The 20,000-nt window shown below is 37.6% G+C and overlaps 1 protein-coding gene and 1 long non-coding RNA gene across 11 annotated transcripts in view; one reads left to right on the top strand and one right to left on the bottom strand.

Annotated features, from left to right (window-relative positions):
- LOC144968686 (organic cation transporter protein-like) overlaps nt 1-20,000 on the bottom strand; it is a 55,426-nt gene that overhangs the window by 21,883 nt on the left and 13,543 nt on the right. For 6 of the 8 annotated variants that reach the window (XM_078907257.1, XM_078907261.1, XM_078907256.1 and 3 more), the window contains 5 exons: nt 19,336-19,825; nt 6,883-7,100; nt 5,881-6,111; nt 1,704-1,900; nt 93-320 (listed from right to left, as the gene is read on the bottom strand). In XM_078907257.1, coding sequence (XP_078763383.1) covers nt 93-320; nt 1,704-1,900; nt 5,881-6,111; nt 6,883-7,100; nt 19,336-19,654 — 1,193 coding nt within the window. In that variant the 5' untranslated portion in view covers nt 19,655-19,825. The remainder of the gene's footprint in view (nt 1-92; nt 321-1,703; nt 1,901-5,880; nt 6,112-6,882; nt 7,101-19,335; nt 19,826-20,000) is intronic. The other 2 variants (XM_078907264.1, XM_078907263.1) reach the window with 1 other exon arrangement.
- LOC144968687 (uncharacterized) lies at nt 10,178-18,338 on the top strand. 3 transcript variants are annotated; one of them, XR_013644629.1, is made up of 4 exons: nt 10,248-10,298; nt 10,386-10,555; nt 14,234-14,484; nt 18,173-18,338. It is a non-coding gene; the product is annotated as an uncharacterized LOC144968687 (long non-coding RNA). The 3 variants fall into 3 exon arrangements; XR_013644627.1 differs by lacking the exon at nt 10,386-10,555 and having other exon boundaries at nt 10,178-10,298; XR_013644628.1 differs by lacking the exon at nt 10,248-10,298 and having other exon boundaries at nt 10,310-10,555.

The raw sequence follows: 20,000 nt of genomic DNA on the forward strand, positions 1-20,000 counted from the left end.
AAAAAAAGCAAAACAAACAGCAACAACAAACAACAACAACACAATGCCAGCGATATCTCTAAAACAGCAACAGAATCAAAATTTTGACTTACGTTACGTAAGACAAGATGACCGTCTGCCGAAGCAGCGAAGCATTTCTGAATAGGTCTAGTATGGATGCGCTCTTGGATGCATTCCCCCCAGTAAGTCTTTGTATTAGAGTCGGGTCCAGACATCGAACGTCTGTACAACGGTTTAAACGATAAATCCTGTTGGTTAATTTGTTGGCTTGTTTTACTCTTCCCTTCGCTACCAGCCATCGTAACGATTCTGGTATCAGCCTGTGAATAATTGATATAAAAGATAAATAAATGAATACGCACAAGTTGGACGTTTTCTGACTAAAATAACAATAATAGTATTTTTGTAAAAATACGACAGACCAGTTGTATTCGTGTAACATCTGGTTTTGGCAGACTCGATTGTGACAAATAACCTTTTATCGCCGCTTGAAGGTGTCCTAATTGTTTAATTTTCTAGTCACAACCGTCAAGTTAATGTTGTCATTTGTCAAAACAACATATTAACCTGGTCAGATTGTCAAAGCTTATTGTTGGAAGGGTCAAAATCATCAAGACAAAATTATGCTCATCTCTTTCCATTTTGCTGAGAGTGGCTACCCTGGGCAACACGAAAACTATAAAATCCTCAATACCATTAGATAAACAATTTCATGAGAAACAGCCGGATATAACATACCAACATACAAAACTATGTGTATCCTCGAACGTTTATTATCTGATTGATAGAATTTAATGAGGACTACTCGTAAAATTGGCCGGCTAAAGGCAATAACAAAGAGCTGAGTGACGTCATTTCGTTCCTTCTATAGATAGAACGGATATGACGTCACTCAGGCCTTTGTTATTGGGGTTGTTTTTTTTTTTTTTGCCATCCATGATTGTAAGTAATTCTCACTAAATTGTATTAACCAGACATTATTATGGTCACCGTTTTATGTATCGGAGTCGAATGAGTGAGTGTGCGTGACGAAAGTGTGGTGTGTGTGTGTGTGTGAGAGAGAGAGAGAGAGAGAGAGAGAGAGAGAGAGAAAGAAAGAAAGAGAGAGAGAGAGAGAGAGAGAGAGAGAGAGAGAGAGAGAGAGAGAGAGAGAAGGGCTAGTCAGTAAGAGAGATTAAAGAAAGCGGAATGTTGTGAAGTATTAAGGCCTGAAGAAGCAAAAAGTGTTCTTTCAAATTAAAGTTTGCTCTTTTTTTTTTAAAAGATCGGTTTGTTTGTAATAATTCCAAATCTTCAACAACCTTCTTAAGGCTCAAGTTTTGTTTTTCTGTCGTTGGTTTTTACTTTAAATTTAATATTGGAACTTGTTTCATTCCGACATAACACCGAATAGATGCGGTGGTTCACATTTAAAGATATGCATTATGCATTGATAAATAGAAATTCTAAACACCCCATCTAAGAAATGACAGGGTTTTCCAATGGGAGGGGTGGAATAATCCCAATAGCACGCCTGAGAGGTCAGCAGGAGGTCTGGGTTTCGAGATCTCCAGTCGAGGCAGACTGAGTATTTGGGATTTTTTTTTGTTTTTTGATTGTATTTTTTCTTTTCTGCTTTGTCTGGTACTATTTCATACACATTTTTTTTCAGATCTTTCTCTATAACGAACACACAAAAGACATTTCACCAATACGAATTTTACCATATGTAGAAGATTCCAATCGCGGCTTGTGCTATACAAGCTAATTGTATCAGACGCCAACACTTCAAAATCCATGCCATGAAGCCAAGGTAGTTGAGCGCTATCCCCCAAATACAGTACAGTGCATTTCCAGCGAATCCCCGGTAATTTGAACCAAACAATTCCAATAAACGGATGTAAGTAGCTGTCAGAAAACCCTGCACAAAAATAAAAATGTTTTATTGAAGGCAGGGTTCGATTTCATATTAATCTGACATCATTTTGATTCATCTTCAGCAAGATATCATTAGGAGCGATGCGATTCGGGTTTCAAGTCCTTATCGAATCGCTAAAACTGCTGTTTTGGTGAAAGCGGTCAGGTGCTAAAATAAAAATAAGAAGATGGATATCTCGAGAAATTTTGATCTTATAGAATTTCAGTTTTGTCACCAATGATGCTGTGTGTTTATAAAATAATAATAATAATATACTAATAATTGAAATGGCTGTCTAAAAAAAAAGAAGAGCTGAGTGACGTCAATTTCATTCCATCTATAAGGTCAACTCTTAAAATGTATTGTTTGGATGCACATTAACCTGGCGTCTTACTGTTTCCATCATGGAATCGGTAACTAAATTGCAGCTCATGCTCTAAAAGTTGGGAGCCACTTTATACTACACAACTGGGCTAAACTCCGAACAACTGGTCTTTTTACGTTTATAAAGAAGGGAGCGTAATTCGACACCGGAAATGCGGGTGTATTTTGTCACCAGATAATTCGACACCAGAAATTTGGGTGTCTATTATCACCAGATAATTCGGCACAATGAAAAGTTGAGTCTTAATTTTAGTTTGTCGTTTTTGTTGCTGTTTTCTATTATTTATGTCTATTTAAAAACAAAAACAAACAAAAAAAAAAAGAAAAAAAAAAAAATAAAAAAAAAAAAAAATAAAAAATAAAAACTGTACAAAAAACAACAAACAAACAAAAAAAAAAAACACAAAAAAAACCAACAAAACAAACCAAAAAAAAAAAAAATAAAAAAAAAGTCCGAAAAAAAAATCACAACAAAAAAAATAAAAAATCGCAATTTCTATCACTCTCGGTAATTTCTCCCGGTACCCGAACATCTCTCTCTCTCTCTCTCTCTCTCTCTCTCTCTCTCTCTCTCTCTCTCTCTCTCTCTCTCTCTCTCTCTCTGGGATTTTTAAAACGTTGTAAGGGGCAATATTTTGCTTTGGATTGAAAATACATGTATTTCCATTACAACAATGAGCTCATATCATTAGACCTACAAATAGACAGGTACTAGTGTAATAGAATGACCATTCTAATTCTATCTAATGTTATTTGATTTTGTACTCTATTACTCTTTACTACTTGTCGCTACCATCACTATTAAATTGTATGCAAGTAATGCAAGACTGTGTGCCTCTGTGGTTAACATTCCTTTACTCGTGTGTGTTACTATGACCAGTAGTACACTGTGTGTTGTGTGTTAAGCCCTTACACAGGTAGTCTCCCGATGTAGTACTATTTTTATCTGCGGCTGGGTGTGACTTCTGGCCTGATACTATATTTTTGTGTGCTTTCTTTCATCACTTCACATCGTTATAACTTCATTTTAACAACTATGATCATTTACAAATTTATATCACTAATTCTGGCAAATCATAGCTTCCTAGCCACCTACCTTGAGTCATCTAAATCTACTTTGTTCTTCTGTATACTTAATAATTGCTACTTAAATATTTTATACAGCCATAACGTTCACGCCTTTGATTACTAATTACGAGCTAAACATTTACTCTTTAACTCTGCAATTTACTATGATTGATTTTGTAGCATAACTCTTTAGTTTAGACTTATTCGTTCCTTCATACATGTCCCATGTTATTTGCATTAATTTGTTTAAATCATGAAGATGCACACAACTCGATCGAGTTTACTCACTTCAGTCTACGCATCACTTTACCTGGACCAGTGACGTAGGTGCTTTCCCTGACGTCCGCGCTAAATCTATTTTTAACTGCTATAGCTAATATTATGTGATTATTCTGCCATTGATTCTTTTCATTCATTCATTGATCCATTCAAAAGAATGATCTGTTCCATTGTTCCTGAATAAAGACTTCATCATTTTACATCCTGGCCTTTGTTGTTTGATCGCCTCCACTACCCTGGAGTGGATGGGCTAGGACTCGGGTAGACTATGGTGTCTCCGGACTTGACTGTGGTGTGTGCTCTTCGCTCATGAAATCAACTCCCTACTTCTACTTCTGACACATGAAGTCATGCTACTACTATCACTAACAGTAGTACTAAACTGTCACTTCATTGTCTCGATCTATCTTCCTCACTTGAGCACCACCGCCGCAGTTACAGTCTGGAACTCTTAAGTCGACCCCGGGACCGAATCCATTCACTCCCACCACGGCCTCTACACTCTGCCAATACTACCACTACCACTCGCCGGCATCAACTACCCGGTTGTCTCCATCAGTAACACACTCGCCGGCATCAACTACCCGGTTGTCTCTATCACACTCGCCGGCATCAACTACCCGGTTGTCTCTACTATCGCACTCGCCGGCATCAGCTACCCGGTTGTCTGACTTTATTACACTAGTATTACCTGCTAGGTCGTGCAGGCGTCGTTCAGAAATTTTCGTCATGATTGTAATGACTTTCATAAGCTTACTATTGTGACAACAATAATGTTTATTTGCCTGAGAATAATAATGATAATAATAATAATAATAATAATAATAATAATAATAATAATAATATCGATGGTGATGATGATGATGATGATGATGATGATGATGATGATGATGATGGTGATGATGATGATATCAAAATGGAAAATAAATAACATTATTAAAACAGTAACGGAAACACAGTGTAAATTACAGCAGACAGTCTAATAAGGGGTACAAGCTGTCCGTGAATTAAATACAATATTGTTCAAATAGGAATGTTTTTATATTCTTTATATACTTTTCTAAATGTAATTAAATTTATTCTAAATTGGAAGACATTAAAATAAGCACTAAAAAGTCATGGGTTTATGGCTGTTTGTCAAAACTATGATTTACTTTTTAAGCCTTTCACATTAAATATTTTATGGACATACAGCACGCATGACGTACAGAATGAAAGGAGTTGACGTTTCTCAACTCTTGTATGATAGATTGGATAAAATTGGACGCATTACGACATTAAAATGGCGTTGTTTGAAACATTTGAATTGCAATATATGTAAAAGAAGTTATTTTTGTGGCTTTGTAATAATTAAGTTATTGAAAACAAGTCCTCTCGTGATGGAACGAATCTTCAGAACCGGTAACCACTGACGCGAAAATGAGCCCATAAGGAAAGTTGAAGTAATTCTTAATACCAAACCCGATACTCTGTTTTAGTCGGCCTAAACACTTTCCTTTCTGACTCGTTGAGTGTGTGTGTGTGTGTGTGTGTGTGTGTGTGTGTGTGCGTGTGTGTGTGAGTGTGTGTGTGTTTGTGTGTGTGAGGACAAAAGGAGGGGGCAACTTTGATTTAACCTGGCACCCCCTACCCCCCCCCCCCCCCCCAAAAAAAAAAAACAACAACAAAAAAATCCCAAAAAAACAAACAAACAGGTTTTGCTTTTCCTGGGGTTATTATAAACGTGATGACTGTTATTTCTCAAGAACAAATATCAATCCTGGTCTCTCTCTCTCTCTCTCTCTCTCTCTCTCTCTTTCTCTCTCTCTCTCTCTCTTTCTCTCTCTCTCTCTCTCTCTCTCTCTCTCTCTCTCCTCAATTGGATTCAGTAGTCTGATGTCACGCCGCCCGGCAACGGCGGCCATCTTGGTTCTAAACAAAGAAAATCATTACTTTTTATTCTTCATGCTGGCTAGAACTTTTCATATGTATTGTGATCAGAATGTGTAAAAGTCAAAACATGATCAAATTTATGGGGTTTCTTTCCTCTGGATACGCTTTTATGCTCGCCGGAGAAATATTTCGTACGGGCGTCCGCCATTGTTCCGATAGTTTAGAGTCAGTGTTACTAAGTTACCATGCGTCATTAGGAAGGAAGTGACGTTACGACTGTTGAAGAGTATTCCTATAGCATTTTCACTTATTTATCAGTACGCCCATGCCTACACCAATCATCACCTTACTTTCCCTATTATAATTAAATCACTACATACCTGAATGGTAACTCCCATGATGGTTCTTAAAACAATGTACACAATCAAGTTGTCGGTGAATGCAATGCCAGCACCGATACCCACTGACGTGTAAATGGATATCAAAATTGCCACTCGGCGCCCCATCACGTCACTGAGGTACCCAAAAATGAGCCCACCAACCATAACGCCACAGAAATATAGAGTACTGGAAAGATGCGCCATATTGGATCTGTCACACACAAGGTCCCACTGAGGAAAATTAGAAATCATAGGAAGATTGACATGTAAAGTGGGTGGTCCTTCATTAGATTTAACAATCTATAACGTATCTACGAAAAAGTTGTATCTCCAACAATACTCTTGAAGTTTCAAACATAATTTCTAAACAAGGTTATCGTACAATTTCAGGTGATCCGATGACTGAATCGCTTGAACACATAAATAGGATTAGTTGATCCGAGTAGAGGTAATGTGTTTTTTTTTTTCTTGTCATTTTTCAAACATTTTTCAAGTGTGTCCAGAAGAGAATTGGTGGCTGTGGTGATAATATTGCTCTTCTATAGAACAGCGTCACGTTACGATAACCGGCTCCAAGAGCTCTCAAAACTACAGTATAATTCAAGCTCTCTCTCTCTCTCTCTCTCTCTCTCTCTCTCTCTCTCTCTCTCTCTCTCTCTCTCTCTCTCTCTCTCTCTCTCTCTCTCTCTCTCTCTCTCTCTCTCTCTCTCTCTCTCTCTCCTTTTATATTACCATTTTGGTCTCTCATCAAGCCAACATTGTAACCTATTCCACCGAATGTCAAGGATTCATGACTTTATACTGCTTTGTAAAGTTTTGTTTCTTTTAAAATGTAAAAAAAACAAAACAAAACAAAAAACAACAACAACACACACACACACACACACACACACAATAAACACATTCTGAACAAAAAGCTAAATCTTTGCTTATTTTTCAATGCTAAAATGCTTTGAAAAAGATGAACTAGAAAGGGAACTATTTGCGGTTGAAAAAGTATACCTCAGTAACAGAGCTGGACTCCCGCTTAACGACATCGTACTTCCACTGCCCCCGTTGGCACCGATGTGTGACATTCTCCGAGTTCTCCGAGACGTAGGTATTATGACATTCAGAGTAGATGACACGACTAAATGTTACTGGTAAACGCGTCACAGCTGCGGATGATTGTAATGGGGATGATGTTGACGACGGCGTTGCGTTTCCAGACAAATCAAAGACTGTTGGTAAAAGTAGAAAGTAGAGAACGTTGAGGATGATACGTTCATGAACGAAAATATTAAGACATTCATTTCTACGGATGCCTCTACAATATCTTAAACTCAAGCATGGCATGGCACGTACATGTTTGCTAGACAGAGCAGAGATAAATACAAGGGGGGAAATTAACCCGTTAAGGAAGGATGGATTTTTTGGATACCCCCCCCCCCCCCCTTGTTAATTTTTTCTGTTTTGTTTGGCGGTGTATCCTTCATCACATCTTTTTAGAGCTATATCTTGCACCAGTGACTGCTCCCAGTTTATGTAAATTTTGTGACCATCGCAATTATTAAACTAGTCGGAAACCTTGTAAAGGAATAAAAGCTGCAATAGTGTTTTTAATTGTTTTAAAAATGCTAGAGCATCATCCCGTGCATTCACATATGCTGGGGTCACTTTAATGTCGTGTGCAGGATCTTCTGTAGTCAGTGAAGGACCACATAGCAAAATGTTGACCAAACTTGGAAAGTGAATTTTAATATTGGTACATATTGCTGGTTAAGAGCGCTCACCGAAAACGGAAAATCTACACCCCCTGCTTGACGGAGGAGTCGGAAAATCTATACAAGGAGTACCAGCAGACACAGTCCCATGACGTAGCCGATAGACTACTTCAGTCTCTGGCAGAAGGAAGGAAGCAACCCTTGGCGTCTGATATAGAAATTGGATCCTGACAGGAATTTCGCGAAGGCTGCAGCGGAATTTGAGGTAGACCAAATTGCCAAGAATATAAAGAACCGCAGCAAACGGGTCCCGAATCAGTCTTTCGAGCGCGATGTCCGCAAAACATATCGTATGATTCTGGACCCGCTTTCTGCGGTCGAAGAGTCGGACTGGACATCCCTGTTCAGTCCCCAGAAATTAACGATGTACAGAACGGAAAAGCAGCAGGGATAGATGGCATATATCCCGATATGGTTACACATATGATCCCCAGGGCACGGCCTGGTTGGCAGAGGCAAAGTCTGACGTCCTTTCCAAAGGAAAGCTTCCACAAGTGTGGAATCACGCTAAGGGAAATCAGAAAAGAAGGGCGACAGTTACAGACCCATATCACTTCTGAGCTGCCTGTACAAACTTTTCGACCGTCTGCTATTAAACCGATGGGGGCCGGTCCTAGACGCTGCCCTGCCACCCGAGCAGGCGGATTTCAGGGAAGGGAGATGGTCATTGCCACCAAGGAGCATATTGTAGCATGGTTTGAAAGGAAACAGCAAATTGGTACTGTATTTAGAGACCTATCTGATGTTGAGCATATGAGACTCATCTCTTTGAACTTTCTGATCAGTCTCTCTAACTGATGATGACGCATACCTAATATTAGTGGAAACTGTATGTGAAATGTGAAGAATGTGCTAAATTGTGATATACATCCCTTTGATTTAACCATGTAGACAAGTCTATATCATCAATGGCGAAGACCCCCCCCCCCCTCCGCTCTCTCATTGTCGTCGTCGTCGTCGCCGTCGTCGTAGTAGTAGTAGTAGTAGTAGTAGAAGTAATAGTAGTAGTATTATTAATAGTAGTAGTAGTAGTAGTAGTAGTAGTAGTAGTAGTAGTAGTAGTAGTAGTAGTAGTAGTAGTAGTAGTAGTAGTAGTAGAATAGATTGAAAGATGGATGGATTGATGAGCGGGTTGATCGACCATGAAGTTTCACACTTTCATCACGCCATCACTGCATTTTGTTTATTTTTATGTCATTTTTGCTGACAAACCGCATATTCTGTCTCCGAAATGCCTTTGTTTACTGTTTTCTCAAGTATTTTAAGCTGCCAGTCTTCAGGCAACTCTATAAATCGTCGGTCTCTCTCTATTCTCGATTCATCCAATAATACGCTTCAACAGTCGAAACGTCACTTCCCTCGTAATGACGCATGGTAACTAAGTAACTGGCTCTAAACTATCGGAACAATGGCGGACGTCCTTATGAAATATTTCTCGGACGAGCATAAAAGCGTATCCAGAGGAGAAAAAAACCCATTATAAATTATAAATATGATCATGTTTTGACTTTTACACATTCTGATCACAAGACATATGAAAAGTTCTAGCCAGCATGAAGAATACAAAGTACAGATAGACCGCCGTTGCTGGGCGACGTGACATCAGACTATTGAATCAAATTGCCAACTTCTAAAACAAGACTGCGGCGATTAACCAATAAAAAGCGGATGTTGTCCTGTCTGCCCTTCTCTCGTATGTGGGGCTGACTGACTGACAGGGCTGTTTTGTGTATGTGTGCTAAAGCTGGAAGAACACGGCGTGCTTGATGTCACGGCTGACTTGCTGATGTCCTGTAAGCATACAGATGTATATCTATGCCTGTAAGTTAGCGTGGTGGGAGAAAATAAAAACAACAACAGAGCAACAGTGTTATGATAAAATGGGTTCCTGTTTTCCCGTTCCGGACAGAGGGATAAAGGCAACCTATCTATATTATTATTATTATTATTATTATTATTATTATTATTATTATTATTATTATTATTATTATTATTATTATTATACTATTATTATTATTATAAGTAATAATAATAATAATAATAATAATAATAATAATAATAATAATAATAATAATAATAATAATATATATATTATTATTATTATTATATTATAATATATAATATAATAATAATAATAATAATAATAATAATAATAATAATAATGATGATGATGATGATGATGATGATGATGATGATGATGATGATGATGATGATGATGATAATAATAATATTACAAACACCACAACCTACACCGCCCCATCACCACGAACACAAAAACTACCATCACACGACCAACAACAATAACAGAAGAAGACCATGAGCAGCAGCAGTAACAACAACAACAACAACAACAACAACAACAACAACAACAACAACAGCAGCGAACAACAACAACAACAACGGCAACAATAACAACATCGACAACGACGACAAAAACAACAACAACAACAAATGAATACAAAGCTCGGCGACGTCAACAGCGAGAATAAAATAATTTAGATGTTGAGATCATTTCATTTTACACAGTTGTCTAATAACAATATTATTAAAATAAACCGAGTTCACAATCACATGTGTGTATTTGGTTATTGATTAATATCTGACAAAACCTGTAGCATTCGTCTGACGACTGAACCGTGTTTAGACACGGATCATGTGAGTGTTGTGCTTTGCAATTTTAATTAAAATGTCATTATTTACTATATTGACTTAAACACGGCAGACTTGATGCTATGCATTTAGGTGAAGTACGCACAACATCCACCAGCCGGATGTATCTTACTAACACACATTACTGTGTGTAACATTGAACGTCTGATATAATTTAATGAGAAATAATACTCTCTAAAAATAATTTCACCCCTTCTATAGAAGGAACGAAGTTGACGTCACTCAGCTCTTTGATATAAGAGGTATGTAGTGTGTGTAGCGCTGGTGAACGGCTGCATCCATTACCACCTCTGTGTTATTCTCTATTATTTGCAGATTTTTATTCGTGAATTCAAACTATTGGACTATAATTTTTATAAAGTTGTGATTTTTAGTGTTCAGTGCACCCTGTGATGATAACATGTTACGAATTAAGTTAATTTTTAATTAAGTAAATGGATTTTATTTTTCAAGAGGCCGATTTTTATCCCTGATTTCTACGTGCCTCCATACCCCATTCAACACGCTATTCTTATTGTTTTTATCTTTTAAATGTTGTCACCAGCACTTGGAATTCAGCGGCGATTCAATACCACCATACCTTCTTGTTGTCCCTTAACAAATATAATACAACTGACCAGCTGCCCCCACTTATTATTTTTCGATTATATTATTATGAACTAATGTCATCACATGTGTTAAAGAATCAAAACATGATGAATGAACCGTTAAAGGAAAGGATATACAAAAATAGAAATTGAAGGAAGAAAAGACGGGGAAAAAGTGGTGGAAGAAAGAAAATGAAAAGGATAAAAGTGGTCATGAATGTATTTAATCGTTTCTTTACACCGTCATTCCAACACAAGGCCATTGAACGACGACAGTCCTTGCTACCTATACAAATAAACAACTCATCGTCTAACAACAATTGTCATAATCATAAATGTCTTAAAGTTGGTTTGCTCAACGCAAGGTCCGTTACTAAAAAGGAAGCCTCAATTGAAAATATTATCATTGAGAAGGATTTGGATATTTTTTATTATCACGGAAAGTTGGCTTAAAAACAATGACAGTAAACTGATTCCACGAGGATATAGTTTCATAGCACAGCATCGAAAAACCGGTCGAGGAGGAGGGATTTTTGTTATTCATAAAGAATCCGTTAAACTACAGAAAAACAAGACGCAATCTAATTACAAAACTTTCGAATCTCTGGATATGACATTAACATCAGAAAGGAATGAGAAGTACCATCTTGTTGTAATTTATAGACCTCCTCCATCTACAAGGAATAAACTCACACATAATCAATTCTATGACGAAATCGATACACTCGCGTTAGAAACTAGCATAACCAGAGGTGAAATTCTTATACTGGGCGATTTCAATGTTCACATGGACGATCTAACGGATACAAAATGTTTGAAATTAAAGGACATTTTAGATAGTCACAATTCAAGACAATATGTAAAGGACGGAACTCACAAGGCGGGGCACATCTTAGACATAATAATTTCCAGGAAAGATAACAAAATAATTGATAACGTTGACGTTTTGGATCGCACAATTTCAGATCATAACCTGATTGCTTTAAATCTAAAAATCGAATGCAAAACAACCGTCACGAAAACGATCACATACCGGAAAACCAAATCACTAAATAATTACTCGCCTTTGTTAAGAGTTGTGATAATGTTCACGATATGGTAAACACATATAATAATTCACTGAAAACTGTGTTCGATGAGCTGTGCCCATTGGTCACGAAAGAAATTATTCTTCGACCAAACACCGAGTGGTATTGCAACGAGTTACAAACACTAAAACATCAACTCAGATCTACCGAACGGATTTGGCGTCGATCCAAATTAGAAATTCATAATCAAATTTATTTAAGACTAAAACACCAACGGAACAAATTAATTCTATCATGTAAAAAAAACATACATTCAAAATAAAATAACAAGTACCAAACGAAACTCACGTGAACTGTTCGCCACCCTGAACAAACTGATGAAGGATCACCCTTCAAATAATTTCGAGGACCCTATTGCTACCGCAAATAGTTTCTCTCTACACTTTAGAGATAAAATATCAGGTATTCGGAATAAGTTGGACAAAGAAGAGACAATGAAAGCACAAATAACTGAAACCACTGCACTTCCAGCCGGAGCAGCATTCGACGAATTTTAACTCGCCACTGAAACAGAAGTACTGTCTGCGCTGAGACAATGCTCCAAAACAACCAGCCCAATAGATCCCATTCCTTCATGGCTTGTTCTTTCTAGTTCTAATATTTTGGTTCCCGTTCTTACTCATATTGTAAATGCTAGTTTGTTTATTGGTGAGGTATCTAATAATCTTAAACATGCTATTGTCACTCCCATATTAAAGAAATCTAGCCTTGACAAAGAAGACCCAAATAATTATCGACCAGTCTCGAATCTCATCCTCATGTCTAAACTAATTGAGAAAATTGTTGCTTTCAGGCTTAACACGTCTTTGAATGAACACAATTTGTTCTCTAAATTTCAGTCTGTTTTTCTCCCCTTTCACAGCACTGAAACTGCTCTTATTAAAATCCACAATGGTATCGTAAATCATTTATGTCGGAAAAATGATGATGTTATTAGCATACTACTCGACCTTAGTGCTGCTTTTGATACAATAGACCATACTCTTTTAATTGACAGACTTAAGACACTATACGGATTTGGGGTACTGTTCTTGACTGGTTTTCTTCTTACCTCTCTGACAGAATTCAATCAGTGTCTGTAAATCGACATGACTTCTCTTCTCCTTGTCCCCTATCTTTTGGTGTACCACAGGGTTCAGTTCTGGGACCCTCTTTATTCACCCTCTATATCAGACCATTAGGTGACATCATCTCAAAATATTTTATTAAGTACCATTTTTACGCAGACGACACCCAATTACTGTTTCCCATTAATATCGACAATCATCTCAATGTTATAACGGATATAGAAAATTGTATCTCTGAGATTAGTGAATGGATGTGTTGCAATAAACTCAGGTTAAATGAAAACAAAAAAGAGGTGTTGCAAATTACTAGACGGGGCCTCGTGGACCTTTCCACGCTTAACCTGAATCTTTCTGATTGTGTAATTCCCATCACTAAAGAACCTGTGAGAAACTTAGGAGTTTTATTTGATACCAAATTAACATGTCTGCCCATGTCACTAATGTAACTAGATCCTGCAATCTTTATCTTAGATCTATTGGTGCTATTAGAAGACTTCTTGATATTGATACTACTAAACTTCTTGTGGTCTCTTTGATTCTTACCCGCCTTGATTATTGCAATAGCTTGCTCTATGGTTGTGATAATAATGTCATTAATCGACTCCAAAAGATACAGAACAAAGCAGCTCGATTGGTAACGTTATCAAAAAAGCGCGAGCATATAACCCCGATTTTGGAGGACCTACACTGGCTACCTGTAAAGTTTAGAATTGAATTTAAAATACTTACCCATGTTTTCAATTGCTTAAACAATTCTGCTCCTGTTTACCTTCAGGAACTTATCCACCTTTATGAACCCAGTCGAAATTTAAGATCTGCTAATTTAAATATCCTAAGGGAACCCCCAAAATTGTTAGTTTTTCATGAGAAATCCTTTGACCACCATGCCCCCCGACTGTGGAACTCCATCAATATTGAAACTAAAAATAGTGAAAATCCACTTATCTTTAGAAAACGGTTAAAAACTGAGCTTTTCTGTAGGGCATATAATTTGGACTTTTAGTATGTATTTTATTATAATATATTATGTTATCATCGAAATTGTGTGGTTTTTAACATGCCAGTTCTATATTTTTATATCATACATGATGTGTTGATGTAAAACGCCAGTGAGCAATTCTAAATTGGAACTAGGCGCTATATAAGTTCATTATATTATATTATATAATTTTTGACAGCCTGTTAGTGATACGTTCTCAGTACAGTGTATCAATCAGACTATACACTTTAAAGGTTACGGACAGTTTTGTGTCCTGGTATGTTTTATTTGACAGCATTGTAAGATTGGAAAATGAGACATCAGATTTTTTTGATAATAAAAAAGATGTGAGGCAAGAATGTGTTTTATCGCCAGACACTGAAAAATCTTCCGTGAAATTGAAGAAGAACCAGGCACCTGTGTGGGAGGTGAGAATTTGGCGAACCTGAGGTAAGTAGACGATGCAGTTCTTAATGCTTACACACCACAAAACCCTCAGATCATGGTTGACAAATTAGTGATTGGTAGCGAAGCAAGGGACTTAAGGTGATCCAAATTTACGTTCTTTCGTCTCTATTTCTCATAAATAAAAACTGCAGGGATTTGACTAGTGACGAATGGAATGTTTCGGACAGAATATGTGTTCTTGAGCTTAAGTGTAAGATCAATTCAAGGAACCAGAATAACGATAATAAAGACGATCAAAGTAAGAAGACGTTCACTATCTCAATCGTAAATGTTTACGCACCAACAAGTCAACGCGCAAAACAATACCCAGAGGAAACTGATAAATTTTACAAAGACCTAGACGATACACTGAACAAAATAGGAAACAAATCAATATTAATAATTGCTGGAGATTTTAATGCCAAAGTAGGAAAACGTCTCGACAGAGACCCACTATGTTTAGGATCATACTCAAAAGGAAAACGTAACGATAACGGAGAAAAATTAGTCCAGTTCTGTGAACAGAGAAAACTTTTCATAACAAACAGTGCTTTCAACCACCCATCAAGACACCAGACAACATGGGTAGGACAAAGGAAAGACCAAACCCAAGACAAAATGATAACAATACACAACCAAATAGACTATATCATATGTCGACACCGCCATAAACACTACTCAACCAACTCGCGATCATACGGTGGTACACTGCTAACATCCGATCACAAACTTGTAAAAACGAATTTCAACATAAATGTGTACAGACAACGAAGACAGAAAGGTAAAACGGCAGTCAAAATAAACACGGCAAAAATAGTAAATGAGCGAGAATGTCGCATTCATTACCAATATGAACTTAACTCAAGTCTATGGAAAATAAAGCAAAACAGCAATCCAAACAATGAATGGAAAGAGACGCAAGCGGCAATGAAATATGCGGGGGAAGAAAGTGCAGGCTCTATTAATACAACTAAGAACAAACCAAATCGAACGCCTAACATCGCTATTAACGATCTATCGCGGCAACAAAAAGAACTTAGGATCAGGATACAAAACACGAAAGACTCGGAAGAAATAATAAACCTGAAAACGGAACGAAACAAAATACTGCATTCAATTCGATCACTTACAATAAAACACAGAAACGAGGAATTAGACAAAAAAGTGGAAGACATAGAAAAGTCCAAAAATAACGCATCGTCTATGTTCAAAGCGACGAAATCTCTGAACCGAAAACCATTCGAGAACCCAAAACTACAGGATAAATTTGGCAAACAGACAACAAATCCCAACGATATCCTTGACATTGTAACTGACCACTTCCAGCAGAAATTTCACAAACAAGTCTCACAAATATCGCCCTTCTCAGGAAACCCTAGAGACCTAAACAACCGCATCACAACAACTGAAGTTAGAAATAGCATAAAGTGCCTAAACAATAACAGATCCCCAGGCGAAGATGAAATTCCCGCTGAATTGCTGAAATGCGGTACCCTCTCCCTGGATCTGAGCATTGCAAACATAATGAACAAAACATTCTCAACACACAAAGACTGGGACATAAACAGCGGTGTCCTAATTACAATACAAAAACCAGGAAAAACGAAAGGACCCGTAAACAACCTGCGCCCAATAACATTACTGAATACCATAAGAAAAACACTGTCAACTATTGTCCTCAACAGAATTAGACCGAAAATAGAAAAATATCTATCACATAGCCAAAGCGGGTTTCGCCAAGACCGAAGCACATCGGACGTTGTATGGACACATAAATGGTTGGCAGCAAAGGCACTCAAAGAAAACATATCCATAACAATAACCGGAATCGATATGTCCGCAGCCTTTGATACGATCGACAGAGGAAAACTTTTGGAGATATTAACAGAAATAGTAGACGAAGACGAGCTCCGAATAATCCGATTTCTCCTCAGCAACACAAAGATACAACCAAGGATATACGGGGCCACAAAACAGACGCAGTTCGAAAGTAACATCGGGACCCCCCAAGGAGATAGTCTGAGCCCGATTCTGTTCACAATATACTTAGAACACGCTCTGAAAGAAGTTCGAAAAGTCATTCCAAAACCAACGACTCATATTGAGAATGCAATCCCTAGAGAAATCGCCTATGCAGATGATGTCGATTTTATTGGATCAACACCAGCAAATATAGACATCATACAAAATACCCTCATGAAATATAACCTCCAAGTCAATGCCAATAAAACCGAATTTACAACAATATCGAGGAACAAAGAGGAATGGAAAAGAACAAAGAAAGTCGGCTCACTAATTGGAGACACCGAGGATGTACAAAGAAGAAAACAGCTATCAAACGCCGCACTCAGTAAACTCACCAATGTATGGATTAGAGGTGACAAAATAAAGAGAAAAACCAAACTGAAACTGTACCATGCTCTTGTAAAACCGGTACTTCTGTATAACTGCGGCACTTGGGCGTTGACAAAATCCGAAGAAGAACATCTGGATGCCTTCCATCGCACACAGCTAAGAAGGGTACTGGACATCAAATACCCCAAAAAGATCTCAAATGAATCACTCTATAAGATCACAAAAGAAAGACCAATCTCCCTTGACATTTTACAACAACGATGGCAACTTTTCGGTCACATACTACGCAGGGACAAAAACATACCAGCAAACCAAGCCATGTCGGGATACTTCCAAAAACACGGGAACCTTTTCAGAGGAAGACCGATCACAACACTCCCTGTGATCCTAAACAAAAACCTCACAACACTTGGACAAAGCATTAGTCTCATAACGGCAGGGGACCTTGAAAATCTGAGAACCCTAGCAGAGGACCGGCAATATTGGAGACACCTCACACAGGAAATACTGGAAACAGCCAAGGCGACCCGATCTTTCGGTCGAGACGCGAAAGGCATCTAAGTCAAGTAAGTCGTCTCTACTCTACGCGTGTGACACATGAACTCTGAACAAGGAATTCCAAAACCACCTAGAGGCTTTCGAAATGTGGTTGTACAGAATATTGCTTAACATCAAATGGTCAGATAGAATAACAAACGAAGAAATTTTGCGTAGAATAGGGAAACCCTAACAAATTGTGAAGATCATCAGAAAAAGGCAAATGGGCTTTCTTGGTCATGTATGGCGAGGAGGGCATATTGAAAGCCTGACACTAAGTCGCTACATAGAAGGAAAAAGAGCTCGTGGTCGTCAGAGGTTGACGTTCCTAAGTTAACGGCCAGGTACTCATTTTACACCTGAGTACCGTGAGAGGGTGTAAGTAATAGCCGTTTCCAAGGACTCAATTATGCACCGTTCGGGACTCGAACCCAAGACTCCGATCCAAAGGCAAGTGTCATACCACTAGACCACATAGCCTCTCAAGTAAATGGATTGGTATCGATCCCGGGTGCAGATACGATACATTTTTTCTTCTGACCAGCCTGCCCACCAAGCAGTGATTGAGTGGCTATGTTTGATGACAATAATATATCCAAATATCACACAATTAAGTATATTTTATCTCTTTAATGAGCCAATACATTGATAAATTCAAGGGGCTATTGGGTATTTTGAAATGCGTATCTTTTTCAATGCACCCTTCCATTAGTTTTTGACATTCTTTTGATAAATCAATTGATTTGGTACTTGAAAATGACATTATGATAAGATTTAACTCTTTTTTATTTATCACTAGCGTCTCCACGTTGGAGTATGACGACAAGTTGACATTGGAGTTACCTGACATCCGCCAGCCGGATATAACGTACCAATAAAGCAATGTGCAATTTAAACGTTGAAAGTCTGATTATTACTATTTAGTGAGGATTACTAATAATAAAAAAATGACTGACAATAACAAAGAGTTGATTGACGTCAATGTCGTAATATTTATTATTGGTATTTTATTATTCCATTACCGGAGGAAAATAAAGGCAGGGCAAAAAAAAAAAAAAATGGGTAAAATAATAACCTTGGTAGAAGTAGTAGCAGCGGCAGCAGCAGCAGCAGCAGCAGCAGCAGCAGTAGTAGTAGTAGTAGTAGTAGTAGTAGTAGTAGTAGTAGTAGTAGTAGTAGTAGTTAACTGAACATACATACCATATGATTGGTTATAATAATTCGTCGTTTAAGCTTCAGTTGTAGAAAGTATTTTTTCTGGCGTATCCAAATAACAAGTTTATGAAAAAAGAAAACAAACAAACAATATGCTTTTGATCCTTTACCTAGATACTAACTAATAAAATCTTTACTAAAACTTGGTTCTTTTCATTTCCCTTAAATTTTGAGAATCTACATGAAATCGTTCTTTACGTTCCGATTTTCTTACGACGGATGTAAATTAGTAATCCGTCAAAGCCACGTCGTCTTCGGATTCAGAGTTTATCCTGTTTTTGTAGCGTTAGAGGGATAATAACAATTGCATACTATCCTTTAAATAGGAAGTTAGACTATCACAACGCATTATCCCGCATATCTAACAAACACAATGTTAAAGCAAGGCCTTCTGAGTTCCATTATCTCAGTTGGTGGAACATTTGCTTCACACACAAAGGGGCCGAGATTTATCCCGGGTGAAGTCGAGATTTTTTTTCTGACGCCCTTGTTTACCTAGCAGTGATTGGATAGCTGGATCTGTTAGATATGACGGAAAGTACTTTACGCCCTACCCAAATGGAAACAAGCTATTGCTATTGTCCGTTTTATACTAAAGAAAACGGGATAAAATCCGTCTCAACGGGCCTGATGGCTCTAAAAAGACTACTTTAAAATATAATAACGTCCCATTATCAGACTTGGATATATTATGAGAACCTGGGCAGGAACCAATATTTGGAAATAAGTACTGAGGCAAAATCTTACCTGAAGTTATGTTCTTGTCAAAAGCATGACAAGTATGGTCTGGGCTGTAATCCAAGAATACGCCAGCTGCGTGGTTTGATGCGATGGTCAACATGTTCAAACAGGAAATTGCAAAAACCAGCTTGGCATAAAAGCCTGGGTTTCCCAGAGCAGAATACAATTCTTCCACGGTATCGATTGGCCATGTCTCTTCCAACTCGGAGGGTTTAGATGTTATCAGCTTTTCATTCACAATCACTTCAACGCCATCGACATCCCCACGACTGTTACATTTTGATGGCTTGTCCTTAACGTAGTAGCCATTAGGAGGATCCTTCATATTTCAATCTTATGTTTTGAAAAAACAAAACAACTATGTCTGAATCCAAAATGAATGTATGAAAACAATACTTAAAGGGATGTGTTTCTTCTCTGTTTTTGTATTATGAATGTTTTAAAGTCGTGGTCCTTCATATTTTATTCTTATGTTGACAAAAACTGTGTCTGAATCCTAAATCAATGTAAGAAAACAATACTTAAAGGGGGTGTGTTTCCTCAACGTTTAAAGATGTGATCAGCTTGATTAAAAAGGCTTCTGAACCATTTATTTATGATTCGAGTCACGGAATCACAGGGTTTAAAAAGAATTTCTTATTTACAACAAATCTGTTTTTCGTCCTCAATAT

This window comes from Berghia stephanieae, chromosome 3 (assembly GCF_034508935.2).
Source record: "Berghia stephanieae isolate SIO BIC M18660-M18661 chromosome 3, UCSD_Bste_1.3, whole genome shotgun sequence".
NCBI classification, from domain to species: domain Eukaryota; kingdom Metazoa; phylum Mollusca; class Gastropoda; order Nudibranchia; family Aeolidiidae; genus Berghia; species Berghia stephanieae.